Source organism: Etheostoma spectabile, chromosome 11, assembly GCF_008692095.1.
Source record: "Etheostoma spectabile isolate EspeVRDwgs_2016 chromosome 11, UIUC_Espe_1.0, whole genome shotgun sequence".
NCBI classification, from domain to species: Eukaryota; Metazoa; Chordata; class Actinopteri; order Perciformes; family Percidae; genus Etheostoma; species Etheostoma spectabile.
In genome coordinates, this window is record NC_045743.1 from 251,733 (window position 1) to 270,008 (window position 18,276).

The 18,276-nt window shown below is 41.7% G+C and overlaps 3 protein-coding genes across 7 annotated transcripts in view; 2 read left to right on the top strand and 1 right to left on the bottom strand.

Annotated features, from left to right (window-relative positions):
- xpo4 (exportin 4) overlaps nucleotides 1-7,109 on the top strand; it is a 60,762-nt gene extending 53,653 nt beyond the window's left edge. The window contains exons 18-24 of the mRNA XM_032529983.1: nucleotides 787-873; nucleotides 1,941-2,121; nucleotides 2,267-2,388; nucleotides 2,486-2,616; nucleotides 3,344-3,461; nucleotides 3,949-4,041; nucleotides 5,369-7,109. Of these exons, the coding sequence (XP_032385874.1) occupies nucleotides 787-873; nucleotides 1,941-2,121; nucleotides 2,267-2,388; nucleotides 2,486-2,616; nucleotides 3,344-3,461; nucleotides 3,949-4,041; nucleotides 5,369-5,566 (930 nt within the window). The 3' untranslated portion in view covers nucleotides 5,567-7,109. The remainder of the gene's footprint in view (nucleotides 1-786; nucleotides 874-1,940; nucleotides 2,122-2,266; nucleotides 2,389-2,485; nucleotides 2,617-3,343; nucleotides 3,462-3,948; nucleotides 4,042-5,368) is intronic.
- Nucleotides 583-18,266, bottom strand: il17d (interleukin 17d). 3 transcript variants are annotated; one of them, XM_032529981.1, is made up of 3 exons: nucleotides 17,298-18,266; nucleotides 16,432-16,768; nucleotides 583-600 (listed from the first exon to the last, which is right to left on the bottom strand). In XM_032529981.1, the coding sequence occupies exons 1-2, from the start codon at nucleotides 17,603-17,605 to the stop codon at nucleotides 16,447-16,449; spliced, it is 630 nt and encodes a 209-aa protein (XP_032385872.1). In that variant the 5' UTR covers nucleotides 17,606-18,266; the 3' UTR covers nucleotides 583-600; nucleotides 16,432-16,446. The 3 variants fall into 3 exon arrangements, 2 of the variants coding, with proteins under 2 accessions (XP_032385872.1, XP_032385871.1); XR_004334146.1 differs by lacking the exon at nucleotides 583-600 and adding an exon at nucleotides 4,752-4,763 and having other exon boundaries at nucleotides 16,073-16,768; XM_032529980.1 differs by lacking the exon at nucleotides 583-600 and having other exon boundaries at nucleotides 15,407-16,768.
- Nucleotides 10,462-16,067, top strand: eef1akmt1 (EEF1A lysine methyltransferase 1). 3 transcript variants are annotated; one of them, XM_032529977.1, is made up of 5 exons: nucleotides 10,462-10,718; nucleotides 12,128-12,307; nucleotides 13,471-13,553; nucleotides 14,392-14,681; nucleotides 15,065-16,067. In XM_032529977.1, the coding sequence occupies exons 2-5, from the start codon at nucleotides 12,164-12,166 to the stop codon at nucleotides 15,193-15,195; spliced, it is 648 nt and encodes a 215-aa protein (XP_032385868.1). In that variant the 5' UTR covers nucleotides 10,462-10,718; nucleotides 12,128-12,163; the 3' UTR covers nucleotides 15,196-16,067. The 3 variants fall into 3 exon arrangements, with proteins under 3 accessions (XP_032385868.1, XP_032385869.1, XP_032385870.1); XM_032529978.1 differs by having other exon boundaries at nucleotides 10,488-10,718; nucleotides 12,103-12,307; XM_032529979.1 differs by having other exon boundaries at nucleotides 10,690-10,727; nucleotides 12,157-12,307.
- Nucleotides 18,267-18,276: the final 10 nt, after the last annotated feature.

Sequence of the window (18,276 nt, forward strand, 5' to 3'; positions counted from 1 at the left end):
CGTGTCCTCCGTTTTTGATACTCGATTGTTACGAAAACAAGTATTCCCGCCATGTTCAGGAACACATTATTCTATTTCTGTTCGTCACATGTCTGTGGAAATTGTTCAGTTTATGTCTTTGTTGTTAAATCTTTTAATTTTCATACAAATATTTGCATATGTTAAGTATGCTTAAACTATAAAAGCAGTGAAAGGATGTTTTTTTGTTTTTGCTAAGTAGACTTTATGGTCTCCCAAAAGTTTTCAGCTCAAGACCCAAAATAGAAATTTGGTGTCTGTCTGGAACCCAAACTTACATAAACAAACAATTAAACAAACAAATATACATGAATTGCAGTGGCATCTTCATTTAGAAACTACTGATAAAGAACACCACAAACCATGCATTTAAAATACATATGAAGGGGCGGCCTCTAGCTCAATGAGTGAGAGCGTGTGGCCCATGCAGGCTGTGGCCTTTTCATTGGCCCGAGTTCAACTCCGACCTGCGGCCCTTGGCTTCGTGTCATCCCCCATCTCTCTCCCACCTTTCCTGTTTATCACTGTCACTCCTAACTAAAGGGAAAAAGATCCACAAAAATAATCTTTAAAAAAACAAAACATGAAATGTACTGCATTGCATCAAATGCACATACCATAGCGTTGTTGTGCATTTAATTCTGCCAAATGGCTTCCCAATACAAATTGAGTCTGCAACCAATTTTAGGTCCCTACGCTAACCCTAACCGGGAAAGACTCATCTAGATGACATTCGCATTTCAGATGACGTCTGCTTTTCTTGCTCAGGTCTACAGCAACACACCCGAGACGATCAATCTCATCATTGAGGTTTTTGTGGAAGTGGCTCACAAGCAGATCTGTTACCTGGGAGAGGTGAGTGACACCCCGTTTAAATGGAGTTCCAATGTTACACCTGCAGATAATGTTTTTATCATGCAGGTAATAATTTGCTCCTTGCCAGAGTACTGTACACGTACTTTTCACCCATATGTTGTCCTGCAGGATGTTCTGTCAATAGTTTTATCTCTTCATCAGTTTAATAGTTTAATATATAATAACAATCAGTTTTGCTAAAGTCCCTGAACACCCATGCAGATGTTCCCAGGGCTGTGTGGGTGTGTATAGACTGATTGACGGACATCTTCCTGAGTCTCTTGTTAGCTTTGTTGCTCCATTTAAGGGCTGCACAGATGACAGCTTTATCATTCTTATTGGTAGAAAATATGTGTGATCTAAAACAAATCCCATTCAAGCTCCGACCCACTTTCAACCTGAGCGGAGTTGAATCAGCCTGATTAACTGATATCACCTGTGTGGGCGTTCAGAGGCTTTAAAGAGCTGGAACTGAAATTCATCTTTGACCTGAGCAGAAAAAGATTGTATTTATTAAAACATTTGCTCAACAGAACTGTACTCTGCCAGTACGATGACACAAACATTTTGGGTGGCTTTGCATTCACACATTTTACATGCTGATCTTTTCTTCATAAGATAGTGATAACAATAGTCTGGCCTCACGTGTTACTGAAGATAAAGGGACAGTTTTCCACAGTTGATTCTTCACCAATGTGGGAGGGGAATAAAAGAGACTGGACTAATTTAAAAGATTTTTATGGGACAAACAGGTCGTGACTTTTTGGGGTATCATTAGAAAAGTTTGTGTGTATCAGACTACAAGGATAGCATAAAGATGATAGACTTTTATCAGTTAATTAGAATTTTAAAAATATGTCACATTACAGGAATATAAAAGCTCTTTCAAGTGTTAATCAAGAAATAAAATGATGAATTTCAGTCCAAATGTGGTGGGAAACAGACTATTTAAAAAGAAAACCATTTTCATTATTTTTTCACAGAAATCTCAAAACTCATGAATTTTGTGGCTTCAGGTCCGTGTTGCTGTCTGAGATGTTAACTGTCTCTTCTCCCTCCTCATCCAGACCAAGTCCATGAAGCTGTACGAGGTTTGTCTGACGCTGCTGCAGGTCTACTCCAAAAATAATCAGAGCAGGAAGCGAAACGACGCTACAGCAGAGGAAGACCAGTACCAGGATCTGCTGCTCATCATGGAACTGCTCACTAACCTGCTCTCCAAGGAGTTCATCGACTTCAGCGACACCGGTGAGTCGGCTGCAAGTTTCTGTCTTTGAATATAAAACTAAGAGGAGAACTCTACAACCAATTAGAGCAGAAGACTTCTCCTTCTCCTTGTTCATATTGCCTCAGTTGCTTGAGATTAACACGTTTTTACTGCTGTGTGTTCTAGACGATGTGTTTCGCAACCAAGACCAGGGAACACCGGCGTCCAGTCGGCCCGTATCTGCAGCAGATGTGGTTCTTTATGGTGTCAACATTGTTCTCCCCCTCATGTCTCAGGACCTGCTCAAGGTAAACATGGATGTGTTTAATCTACGTTCCAGGCTACACATGTTGCGATGACATGTTGTGAGAGCTCCTGCTGATCTTGTTGACGTTGTTTTCCCAGTTCCCCTCCCTGTGTAACCAGTACTACAAGCTCATCACCTTCATCTGTGAGATATTTCCAGAAAAGATCCCACAGCTGCCTGAAGACCTCTTCAAAAGCCTCATGTTCTCCTTGGAGCTGGGAATGACCTCGTATCCTCCGTGTGGTGGGTGGTGTTGTGTGTGTGTGGTGTGTGTGTGTGTGTGGGTGTGGTGTGTGTGTGTGTGTGTGTGTGTGTGGTGTGTGTGTGTGTGTGTGTGTCGTGTGTGTGTGTGTGTGTGTGTTGTGTGTGTGTGGTGTGTGGGTGTCTGCGTGTTGGTGTCTGCGTGGTCTGCGTGTCTGCGTGTCTGCGTGTCTCGTGTTGGTGGTGTGCGTGTCTGCGTGTCCGTGGGGTGTGTGTGTCTGCGTGTGCGTGTGTCCGTGTGTGTGCGTGTGTGCGCCTCTGTTTCTCACAGGTATTACATAAGCACTAGGATAACAAAATTTAAAACCATACCCAGTCCCAGGAGCCATTTTTCAAATAAAAAAATCTTTCAGAGTCACCATGGTTTGTTGGAACATCTATCCCATTATTTTTAAAAGTAGAAAGTATATGAAATAAAGATGTTCGCTTCAAAAAAGTCATTTTATGATGTAAAGTTGTATGTGCTCGGATTAAATGGATTTAGGATATATATTTAGAATAGCCCAATTCCGAAAATGTGGCTGCAGCAGAGAAGAGAACTACCATCTGATAATAGTGTAATGGATCTCTGGTCATCAGGAGTGCTCCTGCTTTCATCTGGAGCTGCCAGTTTGCTGGCTGCAGCTGTGTGTGAGCCTCCTGGCAGAAACGAGCTGATTACTATGTAGTTTCTGTTCCTTAACGTCTGTGTTCAGGATGAGCTCAGAGATCAACCAGCTGTGTTTGGAGGCGTTGTCTCCTCTGGCTGAGCAGTGCGCTAAAAACCAGGAGAAGGACACGCCGCTATTTATCGCCACCCGTCACTTCCTCAAGGTACACCCGTCATTTTCACCACAGTAAAACATGTAAATGTAATGATAAAATACATTCAAAATCACAATTTTAGATTTATTTTTATGTCACATTTGAGCAGGTAAGTTTACACGTTTTTACCGCTCTTGTAGTTAAAGGAATAGTTTGATAGTTTGCCGTAGATGCTTATTTTCTTTCCAAGAAATCACTGCGCACAGCCAAGGACATGTCAGTTTTTGGACTGAGCTAGGCTAGCTGTTTCCCCCTGTTTTAAGTAGCTGTAGCTTTATATTTACTGTGCAGACATTAGAGTGGTATTTTAGAAAACAAATGAGTGCGCTTGCCAAAACACTCTCTTCCTTTAAGAGAGTGTTGTTGTTTTTTTAAGCTACAATAGAAACGGTATGAGTTGTATGTCAATGCTACGTGCTGTTGAACTGTAGAATTCATGCTCTTGCAACACTATTTTGCTTTATAATACCGGGTACTCTGCCTTCTGTGCCTCCAGCTGGTGTTTGACATGCTGATCCTACAAAAACACAACACAGAGATGACGGTGGCAGCAGGAGAAGCACTCTACACACTTGTGTGCCTTCATCAGGTGAGTGAATAATCATCATCATGTATGAAGTTGTTCTCTGGTCGAATACAGATTGCACTTAAAACCCACCATCAAGTAGTTGTCTGTTTAGACAAACAGTCAAAGTTTCTTGCTTATGTTTAAATGTCCCCTTGCTTCTTCTTCATGAGCATCAGTAACTTTGCTTTTCTGGCAACCTAAACTGTTAAAATATAACACGTCAAATCTCTTCACAAGAAAATTCATCCTCATATTCATGGTCCAGGATTAAATATGGCTAAATAGTATTTAAAAACGCATTCCTGGTTCGATAAAATTAAAGCAAATTTGAGATAAAAACGCAACCTGTTGTCGTCCAGATTTATTTCATAAATCAAACGAACAAACTGCAAAATTGTCATGCAATTATATTCATGGTCATTATATCTAATCAAGTATATAAATATAAATTAATTATATTAAATGAGGACTGCGCTCATCAACAGGAGGCAGAATGGAAATGGCACTGAAGGCCCTCTAGTGGCCGATGTGTCTCATAGCACACACCTCAGCCCTCGGTACCACAATTACACAAAATAAAGGTCTGTGTTTTTACGTTATGTAAACAGACCAAAAAAAGAAATAATGACAACAACTTATTACAAAACACAGAATCAACCACTAGCGCTGTCTTCTCTGTAGTCCTGGCCTCTTTCCTGACCAAGAAATATGATGTCTTGATTTGTATTCAGTTTTTATTCTTACTATCAGTATTATAAGAATTATTATTTAAGCCCAGCTAATTCTTGACTTTTGAGACAATTATTCTAGCTGGTAAAAGTACCAGCTGATATTTGTTTTTACATCAACATGATGTAATGTTCACAACATGATCACATGATGTAAACAATTATCCATTGGCCATTCTACGGCTTTTGATATAAAGTCAACTGTCGAGAGGAAATGACGGAAGAATATTTTTAAGAATCTTTTACCCTTGGTTTTTTACCCCAGTTGGAAAATAAACATGTCATTGATTTCTAGTGGATGAACAGTGTCATCGCCACAGCTTCTGTTATGTAGCTCTTTAATTACAACTCTTGGTTCAGGGCACCCAGATAGCTCAGTGGGTAGAGTGGGTGCCCACGTAGAGAGGTTTGCTCCTCGACGCAGCGGGCGGGGTTCGAATCCGGCCTGTGGCCCTTTGCTGCATGTCTCTCCCCCCCTCTCTCTCTCTCTCCCCCTTTCACATCTTCATCCTCTCTGTCTAATAAAGGGATAAAACCCCCGAATTACTTATATAAATAACTTTTAAAAAAATATTTAAAACTCTTGATTCTGAGTTGATGGTGTGTTTGTCCTCCGTCAGGCGGAGTACTCCGAGCTCGTGGAGACCCTCCTCTCGTCGCAGAGAGACGCCGTCATCTACCAGCGGCTGGCGGACGCCTTCAACACGCTGGCGGCCAGCAGCACGCCGCCCGCCATGGACCGCAAGCAGAAGGTCGCCTTCCTCAAGAGCCTGGAGGAGTTCGTGGCCAATGTGGGCGGTCTGCTTTGCATGAAATAACCACTGGAAACGGCCTCCGCCTCGGATCATTGTTTTTTATATGTTTTTTTAAAGCAACCAATAAAAAGAGACCCCCCCCCCCCCCCAGAACTATGGGTAGAAGAAGCCGCTGGAAGCCTCCGAGGACCTCACTGAGGTCTCTCTACTCGCTGAGGATCCATCTCATGCCTGAATGTTTACCCGGTTTTCACCTCCTCAGATTCCTTTTTAGTTGTTTTTTTTTTTTAAATCCCCCGCCTCTCCAGTCTAGCATGATTGACAGACTTGACGAATGTGGTAACCAAGGAGACTGAACTGCAGAGCAGACTGATTCAGTCAGAGGAGGATCCCTCCCACGTTGGCTTACATGGCGGAGCTGACCACCATGACGACAGGAGGAGGTGCAGCAGCAGCAGCAGCTGATGATGTTGAGGCTGTTGTCCTCCACCCTCTGTACCTGGAGGCTACCCCAACACACACACACACACACCACCACACACACACCACACACACACACACACACACACACACACACACACACACACACACAGCACATTGGGGGTCAAACAAGTCTTGAAAATTAAGTTGTTGTTTTTTTCCAGTGTGAGGCTTGTAGTTGAAAGTATTAGAGAGTATTAGATGGGCCATTCTGTGTCAAGAATGCCATAGCAACCATACACACACACACACACACACACCACACACAACATACACACATGCTGCCCCAATCTTTCCCAGAGTGCCTTTTATTTTGGTGAATGTGCTGTGTGTGCGCGTTTTAACTGACAACAAACTGTGCCTGCCATTTGCCAAGAGTACAGCGGATACACACACACACACACACACACACACACACAACACACACACACACACACACACCACACACACACACACACACTCCCACTCCCACTCCCAATCAAAATACGCACTTGCACACACATGCGAGAGGCCCGGCTGTCTTTGGGGTAAACAATGCAGCACAGGAGGGCGTTTGATTGTTGGCGTTGACAGAAAACCAAAATCAGTTTCACTAAAAGTTGTAAATATATATATGTAATGTTTTGAAACCAGAAACCACAAGAAATGGTTGTTCAAAAACAACAACAATAAAACATGACGAAAATGTTTTTATATGCTAGTTAGACAGCTGGAAGAGTTGCTCCCTTTTTATCATTCAGATAAAGAGGGAGCAACTTCCTCGGTTTTGACCTTTTGCAGTTTGAAATTTGTCCTCTCTTTGAATCATAGTGTTATGTCCCGGGGTCCTCCCTCCGGACACGTGAAGGCTCGACGAAGGATCGGGCCTCTAAAGTTTATCAGATTTAATTTCGGTAGTATTTTTCTACAAGTGCACATCCACCGTATCACTCTTCAACACACACTGGATCGAAGCAGAGACTGTTTGAGCTGAAGGACGGCAACAACAAACCAAATAAAAAGGAGCAGAGCCACTTGTTGAAGCGTTACGTTGGAGACCTCCTCGTTCAGAGCGCTATCCTGGTTATTGTAGAGCGGCTGTTTTGTTAATGAAGTGTAAAAGTGTACATAAACTTATTGTATAAAAATGTTCTGGGCTCTGCAGTTTCCTTTGTTTATCTATACTTTAGTAAGATAAAAAGTTGTTGAATATTCTTTTAATCACCTAATACTTTGTCTGCCAGCTACGATGAGCGGTCAGCTTTTCTTCACGACAAAGGCATTTGGTGGTAAAGACGGTGGAGGAAGTATTTAGATTCTTTACTTAGGTAAAAGTACTAATACCGCTCTGTAACTAGAAAATGCATTCCCTGCAGAAAAGGCTTGTGTTGAAAAGCTAGATTGCTAAACTGGATTGTGGGCATAAGAAGAAGGTGAAGTAGTGGGAATAGTTGGAAAAGTGGAAATTGTTTTAATTAGTAGGATTTCCATTGAAGTGTTGAATAATGCCAAAATGTATTAAACAAATGTGGAACATTTTAAGTTTTTTTTTTAAGTACAATGTTGAAAAAAGTCGTTTAGTATTTCAAAAAAAAAGTGACAAAGTCATAGTCTGGTCATAGTATAGTATGTCAGCGGTGTTAACCACTAAGCCACAGTGGCAACAATACAATATGTCAAAAGACATAGCATAGTAGGTTAAAAAAAAAAAGCCAATTAATAACTCAGTATGTTATGTTGAAGAAGTCATGGTTTAGTACGTTTATAAAATAAAAAAAGTCACTGTCTAGTATGTCTGAAAAAAGTGATAAAGTCATAGTACAGTAGGTCGTCAAAAGTTATAAAAAGTCACAGTATGTCATAAAAAAAAAATTCTTTTCTTTTAAGATTTAAAAGTCATAAAGAAGCTGGATATGACCCATGCCTGTGGTGTGGGAGATCACTTCACTAAACCCCCAGCTGCTCCAGAGGAGTGGGACCTCGTAATTCATGTTGGATAAGAGCATCAGCTAAACGACATGTAATGTAATGTACGTCATAAAAAGTATAGCTTGTCGAAAAAGCCATTAAAAAGTCATAGTATCGTATGTCAAAAAACTCATAGTACAGTATGTAAAAAACAAAAGTGACAAAGAGGGTATAGTATGTACGGAAAAAGAGATAAAGTCAATGTATGAAGTCACAAAAAAAGTTGTAAAATAGTATGTCATTAAAGTGATAAAAAGGTTTCAGTATGGTGTGGGAAAAAACTTATAAAAAAGTCATGGTATAGCATGTCAAAAAAAGTGATAAAGTTAAAGTATAGTATGTCGAAAGAAGTATTAAAAAGTCACAGTATAATAAGTTGAAAAAAGTCACAGCATAGTCTGTAAGGAAAGTGATAAAAAGGTTATAGTATAATATGTTGGAAAAAGTGATAAAAAGTCAATTTATGAAGTCACAAAAAAGTTGTAGAACAGGTTTTTGATATTTTTAATGTTGTCTCATTTTAACGGCCCTTTTTTTTTTGACAAAGACAAATAAAAAGTTAAGTGAAAACGGGTAAATTTGACCCAAGGACAACATGAGGGTTAAATATGTGGTGTATTCCACCAGTGCGTCCAACGCCACGTCTTTCCACACGATGTTCACTCTATTCCAGAGAAAGTACTCACTTCCTGTACTTAGTAGAAGTACAGATACTTGTGTTAAAAAGTACTCTGGTAAAAGAAGAAGTACTGATTTAACTTATTTACTCAAGAAAAAGCAACAAAGTAGAGGCTTGGAAATGTACTTTAAGTATAAAAGTAAAAGTAGCCTTGTGAATGACAAAGCTCCCTGGACCAGACACACGTTCCTAGAGAGACGCTGAGGAACTGTAGTGGACATGGAGAAGTCAAAGTCAAAGTCAAAGTCAAAGTCTGCTTTATTGTCAATTTCTTCACATGTCAAAACATACAAAGAAATCGAAATTGCGTTTCCCTCTATCCCACGGTGACAACAAGACATTTTAACCAATTAGGTCCACAGACAAACATAACATTCAAGTAAACAATATAAAAAGTAAAAATAAGAAGATTTATGTACAATGAGGAAAATAAGAGCAGCAAAATTTGAGCAGGTTCTTCATGTGCCATTGTCTACAGCTTAAATGGATGTCTGCTGATAGGTAAACATCCCAAATATGATTATTGTGACAGAGACTGGGACTCCAGCTTAGGAACATATGAATCCACTTTCTCTTTTTAAATCTTCCCCTTCACATTTAAAGGCATCTACATGTATGTGTGTGTGTGTGTGTGTGTGTGTGTGTGTGCTCAAATAAGGCTTCTGGAAATAAAACTAAGAATTACTAAACAGACATTAATTAAGAAATTCCCCATCCTTTCAGAGGTACAGCACATTGGCTTCTACGTGCTGACGTTAGCGCCATCCAGTGGCGCTGATTTGCCGCTGAATCTGTCGACTCGTCTTAGTGGTGCGTCAAATGCTGCGTCACGAGCCTACTGTCTGCTCCCATCCAATTCGACTGATAATGGTTTTGATGACGCAAACAATAATAACGATAACTCCAGTGAAATGATTTGAAACTGGTTAATGAGGACTAGATTAGGGCTATATGTATGTGTTTAAAGCTGATTCTGGTTTCCAACTTGGCCCCAGTGCGGACGGAGACAACTTCCATCCTGTCCAAAGCTGCCAGAAGACAGGGTTCTCCAGAAGAAAGAGGAGTGCTGGTGAGCCCGAACCCGCCCCTCTCCCATTCCCCGTCAACACACCCAGACGGAAGCAGGTTTGAGGTGGGAACCATCTTCCACCCCCCCGCCGAGCTCTCATAGATTCGGGAGCTGATCATACTTTCACACCAACGCTGCTCTCCGATGCGGGCTCCCCGTCCAAGACCTTCAAATATCAGAAGTATCTACTTGAGTACAGTAGGCTAACGAAGTATTTGTATTTGTACTTTGTTCCATCTCCTCTATTAACTCTATCTTCCAAATAGTTGAGTTCCTAAAGATTGCAGCATAGACCGTTTATAATCAATATATGTACGGTCTATCATAGACCGTTTATAATCAATATATGTACGGTCTATCATAGACCGTTTATAATCAATATATGTACGGTCTATCATAGACCGTTTATCAATATGTACGGTCTATCATAGACCGTTTATAATCAATATAGTACGGTCTCATAGACCGGTTATAATCAATATATACGGTCTACTCATAGACCGTTTTAACCAATATATGTACGCGTCTATCATAGCGTCTATAATCCAATATATATACGTCTATCATAGACGTTTATATCAACTCCATATTACAAACGTCATATAGACCGTACTTATTGATCATAGACCGATTATAATCAAATGTACGGTACATAGACCGTTATAATCATATGTACGGTCTATCATAGACGTTTTAATCATATATGGTCATCATAGGACCGTTTATAATAATATGTACGGTCTATCATAGACCGTTTATAATCAATATATGTACGGTCTATGCGGTCTATGGGTTGCAGGCTACTGTAGGCGACTGTACCTAAATTAGCGCGGTCGACTATTTTGTCCTTTCCCAAGAACCGTACTACCTGGAGCACGTCATCATTCTGCGACTCCTCACATGTTCACAACCATAGACACATACTTTATTATGTCCATGTTCACAACATCGCAGAATAACGGTGCATCGCAGCAGTGAAGTCTGAGGCGGTTTGTAGAGGCTCTGGGGTGAGGTGCACGACGGGACCAGCTTTTTGAGAAGTAAGAAGTGGGATATTAAGTTTCATAATTATTTATTTTTTTAAACGCTTTAACCTTTTTGAGTGTGGGATCAAGCGGCTACTTTATCAGTGGAGGTAATTGTTTTAAATCGGCCTTTTATTAACATAAGAGGCGACTACTGTCGCTGTCTGTCTGTCCGTCAGCAGTGATGGAAGAAGAACTCGGATCTTTTAGTAACAGTAGCAATAGTACAGTGTAGAAATACTATGTTACAAGTACAAATCCTGCCTTTAAAATGAGAGAGATAGTGAGTCCGATTCCGTGACATCTAAGCAGAAGCAGAGGGAGAATAGATTAGATTAGATTAGATTATATTAGATTAGATTAGATTAATTACTGTAGATTAGATAAAACTTTATTCATCCCACTATGGGGAAATTCACTTGTTATGCTGCAGTAACAAGTGAATTTCTACAGTAAAAAGCAAAGCAACAGGCAAAATATTACAGTAAGAACAATATTTCATTGTAAACAAGTAAGTGACGTGAAATTAAATTGAATATGTAATTAAATAATATAGCAAAAGTAACCATCATATAAATGATATTGAAAAAGTAAGTACTCGTAATGGAAAAAATATAAATAGAGAATAAAACTATACATAGAGCCGAGGTGCGAGGTGGATAAATGAAAACAGAAAACAGTTACAGAAATGACATTATCAGGTGGTGCAGGTGTAGCAGAGTCTGACAGAGACCTGCAGGGGGGGGGGGGCTGCTCAGGGACCCCCCAGTGTCATGGAGGGAGGGGGAGGTGTTGTCCATGATGGATGTCTGCTTAGCTACATCCTCCTCTCCCCCACTTTCTCTATGGAGTCCAGTCCAGGACGGTGGTGTAAACATTAAATTACAAAAGGCAATTCTGAAAATAACTTGTGTGTTGTGACTTGATGCACACGTGAGATGGAGAAAGCAAGAAACACAAACGTTTTGTGCTTGTATGGATATTCATACTTTTATTTTTCCAGTGCAAATTAGGAAATGTGAAACTTGGAATTGTTTTGAATAATTAAAAGACTTGAAAAAAAAATCGTTTAAAACCAATATCACAACATTACAAAAGGCTACTTAGCAATAATATCTGGTAAACATTTGCTAAATCACAAGTCAACTGTGATCCAATGGTTGGGTTTTAATAAGACATTTTCAAATATGTTAAACTTTATCTTAAATACCTTATTTGGTCAGTGGTTTGCTAACAGGTTTTTGTAAAGCTGTGATGGGTTTGATCATGTTGAGTCGACTGCAAGTGAATAAATAATAACTTTGAGTTCATATATAGTGATATATACAGATTTGTAATGTATCAAGTCATCCACCGGCTTAAATTAACCAGAGAAAATGTAATCAATAATTTAAAAAAGGTTTTCTGGTCCTTCATTCTTAAAGAACAGCTGTTCCTTTCCTTATCTTCCTACGTCGGACATGAGTGACAGCAGCGACGACGACAACGTCCCGACGCTGTCGGCTCACACTCTGGCCGCCCTGCAGGAGTTTTACAACGAGACCAGCGAACCCAGCACTACACCATCAGACCAGTTCGCTGTGGGAGCAGTGGAGGAAGACTGGGTGAGTTGACTGGTTGTAGTGACAGGAAATAGAACTCTAGCCAATTTAACATTCACTTCCCCTGTTACGCTGATGACACCCAGCTCTATCTTACGTTTAGGTTTCTGCCTAAAAGGAAGTTTTTCCTCTCCACCGTGCCACTGTTGCTTGCTCTGGAGGAAACTACTAGAACTGTTGGGTCCTTGTAAATTATCGAGTGTGGTCTATACCTCCTCTATCTGTAAAGTGTCTCGAGATAACTCTTGTTATGAATTGATACTATAAATGAAATTGAATTGAACTCTCTCTCTCAACCGAACCCTCGTCCACTCTCCCGCCCTCCTCCCTTACTGATTGCCTCTCTGAAATAAAAACCTGATTCATTCAAAACTTCCTCAAATTAAACAGTAATAAAACCGAGGTTATCCTCATTGGCACCCAATCCACTTTATTCAAAACAGACAGTTTCTCTCTCACTATTGACAACTGCTCCCCCCCCCCCAAGGTTAAGAGTCTGGGTGTCATCCTTGACAGCACACTATCCTTTCAACTCCACATCAGTAACATCACCTTGTCTGCCTACTTCCACCTAGAAAATATCAATGGCCTCTGCCCCTCCCTTACCCCCCACACCGCAGCCATCCTTGTCCATAGTCTCGGCACCTCCCTTCTGGATTACCATAACTCTCCTTTTTGGCTTTCCTCACAAATCTTTCCATAAACTTCATCTTGTCCAGAATTCAGCTGCCCGCATCATAACTCAAACACCCTCTATCCCCCACATCACTCCTGTCTTTCAACAGCTCTACTGGCTCCTGGCCCAGTTCTGTATCCAATTTAAAGTCCTTCTGTTTACATTCAGGGCCACTCACAACCTCGCCCCCCCCCCCCCACATTTGTCTAATCTCCTCCTGGGTCCCCACTACCTGGGTCTCCCTCAGATCCTCTTCCTCCAAACGCCTGTCTGTCCCCTTTGCCCATCTCACCACCATGGGGGAGTAGAGCATTCAGTCGCTCTGCTCCCCCATCTCCTTTTCTTACCTTTACCTATTTTAGGCTTAACGTTGGGAAACTAAACAGTGTAGTGTGTTTAGAAGCATGCAGCACTGCAGTCAGAGTAAAAGATGTAATGTTGGTCAGGTGATACATGTTCAGAGTGTCACTGATATTTCTGTTTCCACCAGCGGATGAGTCAGTTCTGGTACAATGACGAGACAGCAGCTCAGTTAGCTGAGGAGCTCGTACGTGAAGCTGGAGAGGGAGGCAGGTAAAAGCACGCACGCACGCACACACGCAACATTTAGATCCTTTACTGCAGTAAAAATACTAATACCACACTGAAAATACCCCACTACGAGTAAAAGTCCTGCATTGGAAACCTTACTTGAGTAATTGGAAAAATGTAGCTGACCCGAGAGGCTTTTTAAAGACTTCATTTAGCAGTTTCACAGATGTGTAGCCACACCTCGGGAGCCAGTTGTTTCGAGAATAATATGTTGTTTCAAATATTTTTTATTTTGAAGCTTAATTTCAAAAATCAAGTTACAAAATTGTCATTACATGGTGCCTGGTAGAGTGGGTGCCCATGTCTAGAGGTTCACTCTTCAACGCAGTGCCCTTTGCTGCATGTCATTTCCCCCTCTCTCCCCTTTCAAGTCTAAGCTGTCCTATACAAATAAAGGCCTAAAATGCCCCAAAAAAATCTTTTGAAAAACAAATAAATTGTTATTACAGTACTTCTTTTTTTTACAGTATACAAACAACGATAAGGAAAGAAAGATAAATAAATAAGAAATAGGCCCTAATCCCTACCTGCAATAACCCACCCCGGACTGCGATCAGGATACTTCTTGACCTGTAAGATGAGATTCCAAAGGTTGCCAAATGTTTTTTAGCAAGACTGATATGTGTGAAAGTTTCAAAGTAATGTTTGTTGTGTTTACATTTCGTATTTAAACCCCAGCCTGTCTTGTAGCTGCATTGCATTCGGATTTACCTTCTGATGAATGGATTCTGATAATTCAATAAAATGGCAGCTGAGAACTGAATCCCAACAAACCACAACCAGTTTCTGACAGATTCTAAATGTTTCTTTTTACCTGCAGGATAGCGTGTGTGAGCGCGCCCAGTGTGTACCAGAAGCTGAAGCAGGGTGTGGTTGAAGGCTCGGACCGGGTGTCTGCCGTCGTGTTGGAGTACGACCGCCGCTTCGCCATCTACGGCGATGACTTCATCTTCTACGACTACAAAGAGCCGCTGTCTCTTGTGGTCAATGTGGCTCCCCAGAGCTTCGACGTCGTCTTGGCCGACCCGCCGTACCTGTCGGAGGAGTGTCTGAGCAAAGTGGCCGAAACCATCAAGTACCTGAGCAAAGGCAAAGTGCTGCTGTGCACAGGTGAGAGGAGGAGCTCTAATGTTGGCCAGTTTGTATCTCTCATGTATTGTTACATTATAAAGTAACAGAAAATGTTAATGACTTTATTTACTGCTCAGTAGCTTTTCTTGTAATATAAGAATGCATTGTTTGATTTATATTTTGTATTAATCTAAATCTGTAAATTAACTAAAGCTGCCAAACAAAGTACATTTGAAAATGTAGTGGAAGTAAAAAGTAGTGTAAAATGGAAATAAGTACCTTGAGTAAATGTACTTAGTAAAATTCCACCGCTACTCATTACACCTACATTTTAGTAATGAAACAGGGAACAGCAACATCGTACTTGCTGTGTTTTCAGCAGCTTTTTTGCATCAGATGTTTGTGTCCTGCTTGTTCTACAGGAGCCATCATGGAGAAACTCGCCAAAGACCTTCTGGATGTAACAATGTGCAGCTTCCTGCCAAAACACAACAGAAGCTTGAACAATGAGTTCCGCTGTTTTGTCAACTACCCGTCTCGCCTGCTGTCCTGAACCCCCGGAGGTCCGATGAACACTTTGACTGTTGCCTGATAGAGAGAGGACATCACGCCGATATTTTCCAGTACAATGCTATTAGTTCTGTGGTCCTCTACTGGTGAAGAATGAAGGGATGTGTTAACAAAGCAGTGAAGTTGGACATTTTCAGAGTTTGTTTTGGTTAACAATAATCGGGCTTGTGAAACAAATTCTCATGATTCAAAAACAGTTGGGATTGCACGGAGAGCAATGCTCTCTTTCGCAGGAACGCCATAATCTCATTCACACATGGAAGCTGCCACAGTCAAATCTGCTGGCCATAGAGCAGCTCCACTGGAGTGGTAGGGGTTAAGGGCCTTGCTCAACGGCACCTGGTAATGACAGAGGGGAAAACACCGTGGTTCACTTTCCCCACCTAGATTTATCCTGGCAACAACCTTCCCAAGCTTGCTTTTCTAACTCTTAGGCCACCACTCCCCATACACATAGGCTTGTTAACCCATGGAAAATTGATTGACATTAATTTCGGTAAATAGTTTGTCAGTAATCTATCAAAAACATTAAATATTTATGCAAAATTATTCAAGTGGGTCAGAACGAATGAACTTGCAGTTGTATTTCACCATCTGTAGGAGGCAGCATTGATCAGATCATTGATTAATAATGAGGAATTTTATTCCATTGGTCAATATTTGTTTGTGTTAACTTTGTTGGTCCGCCCAAAATACAAATAAACACATTCTCATTTATTTCTCTATCCATGCTGATAGTGGTTTTCATTTGTCCAGGTTTTGAGATACCCGTCTCTGAGATTTCTGCCTCCACCCTTATAAGTAAAGGTTTTTTTTGGTGTAGAAATCTCAGATACATTTCTCAAAACCTGAGCAAAAACAGCAACTGTAGTCAAGACATCACCAAGTTCGGGTCCATAGGGTGTCATAACCAAGCCAAGAATGCAAGCAGGCAAAATAAGTCTTATTTGAGAGCAAACCAAACAACAAATCACATCCTTATTTGCTTCTAGATGAAAAACGTTTCCCAAAAATGAACAGAGATGTTAATCAGTAGCCTACCTCTGCACTAAACCATTCATCATGCAAATATATAATGTGTGCTTGATTCGGGACACTAATGGGGGCTTCTACTTTACAGGTATATACCCTTCAATTAATAAAAATGTCACTCGGGAAGGACGAAGACCAAAAATGTGCATCAGGTGTAAAAAATAAAATAAAACATATCTGGAGTACCACAGTCCAGCTTCCTTCATACTTTCTTCCCCGCAGAGACGAGCTGTTTGGCTTTGGCCTCTGCTCTCTCCAGGCTCTGGTTGCTGTTCTGGCCGTCCCTCTCCTTCTCCAGCAGCGGCACGCAGGTGCATCCCACGGCGATGGAGACATAGACCTCGGCGTACGAGTGGCGGCCGCCAAGACAGGAGCCCGCTCTCTTCAGGATGACAGAGGGAGCGTAGACCGGAGTGCTGCGGTACCGGTCACTCTCCTCACCGTACGGCCCGATCAGGCAGCCCTTACACAGGCAGTAGGCCTCAGGGACGTAGCGGGGGTACCTTGCCGGGTCGTACGAGATTCTGAAAAAATTAAACAGGCAGATGAGTGTGCCATATTTACAGGTCAAACGCACAAGTATTCCTGCCAACTTCCTGTAAAACCTTGTATTGTTAGATTTTTATCTCATTTCCAGCACACCTTGAGTTGTCACACAGTGGTGTAATTTACAATGCTAAATTCCTGATGTTAGTTTTTCCATGCACAATTGTTTGTAGTTGTGGTTATATTATACATTTGTTGTTACAATAATTCTGCCAGTGAAAGTTTAAATACACACTAAATGCTACACTAAATGAGTACTCGTGGATTAACAGCTGAACAAGTTGTGACAAAATATTAAAGTTTTGTTGAGTTTTGACATTGTACTGTACATTGCAATATTTAACTTTTTTCCTTTCCAATAATAAAAACACATGTAGGTGTTTCCTGTTTGAATGAGAGTATTCTTTAGCAAATAAATTAATGCAACGTAATTGATAGAATGGCCTAGACCACAGTGCAATTTGCGATTTAAAAAAAACAAACATTTTAAGTTGCACCTGCTCTCACCTGTAGGCCCAGGGGGAGATGCTGAGCAGGTTGACCGGGAGGCGGGTCTTGCTGTCGGTCGGGGACCGTGCGGAGCTCGGGCAAGTCAGGTTGAGCATGTCATGCGGCTCCAGCTCCAGTGCGTGGTGGAAAGCACTCATCACTCCCACCGAGAGCCGACCAAACATCTGCTCCAGGATCTCCTCCGGCAGGTCCAGGCAAGACCGGGACCTGGTGGCCTTTTTTCGTACCCGGCCCGCTCCAGTCGGCCAGCCCAGCAGCAGCACAGCCAGGTGCAGCAGCAGCAGGACGCGGATCCGCTGCGCCATCACCGTGCGCTTCTCGGTACGGTACTGGGCCAAAATGCGTGTATCCACTGAAAAAGGTTTTCTCAGCGCGCTTTTAACGCCTTCGCCTTTCGCCAAATGCGACAAGTAGAATACTGGAACCCAATGATCTCAGTTAATAACAGCGTTAATCGTAAACGTGTTACTTTCCTCGGTTATAATCCAGTGAAATGTTGGAAGCGTTGGGGAGTCAGCAGAAGGCGAACAGTCCACAGCCCTGTCTTGGAAACCGAGGAGCAGGCGCGCCGCCAGGGAAACTAAGGAGACATTTTTGGTACACCACGTCCACAGTGTCGTCAAGAGTAATAACTACTTCAGTTAAAAGTAATTACCGAGTTGGCGGTTTCACACCTGTTGCGTTCTGTTTAAGAAGATAAAAATGCCACCACGATTGTTTTCCTGCTGCTTTTCTCCACCGAGGTCTGCGGAAAACCCGATGGAAGTGTTTGTCCGTACAGGAACAGGGGCTTCCAGGGTGATCAGAACGAGTAGAAGTCAAACCAACGAAACAAGTCCCCTCGTAGACATCTGGTAATAAAAGAAAGAGACCAGCGTTCATGAGAGCAGCTCCTGACGGGAGTGGGATGTCCAGACTATTGGCAGTGTGTGGATCTTGGCTTCCCACCAATCTACTTCACTTGAAGAGAACCTGG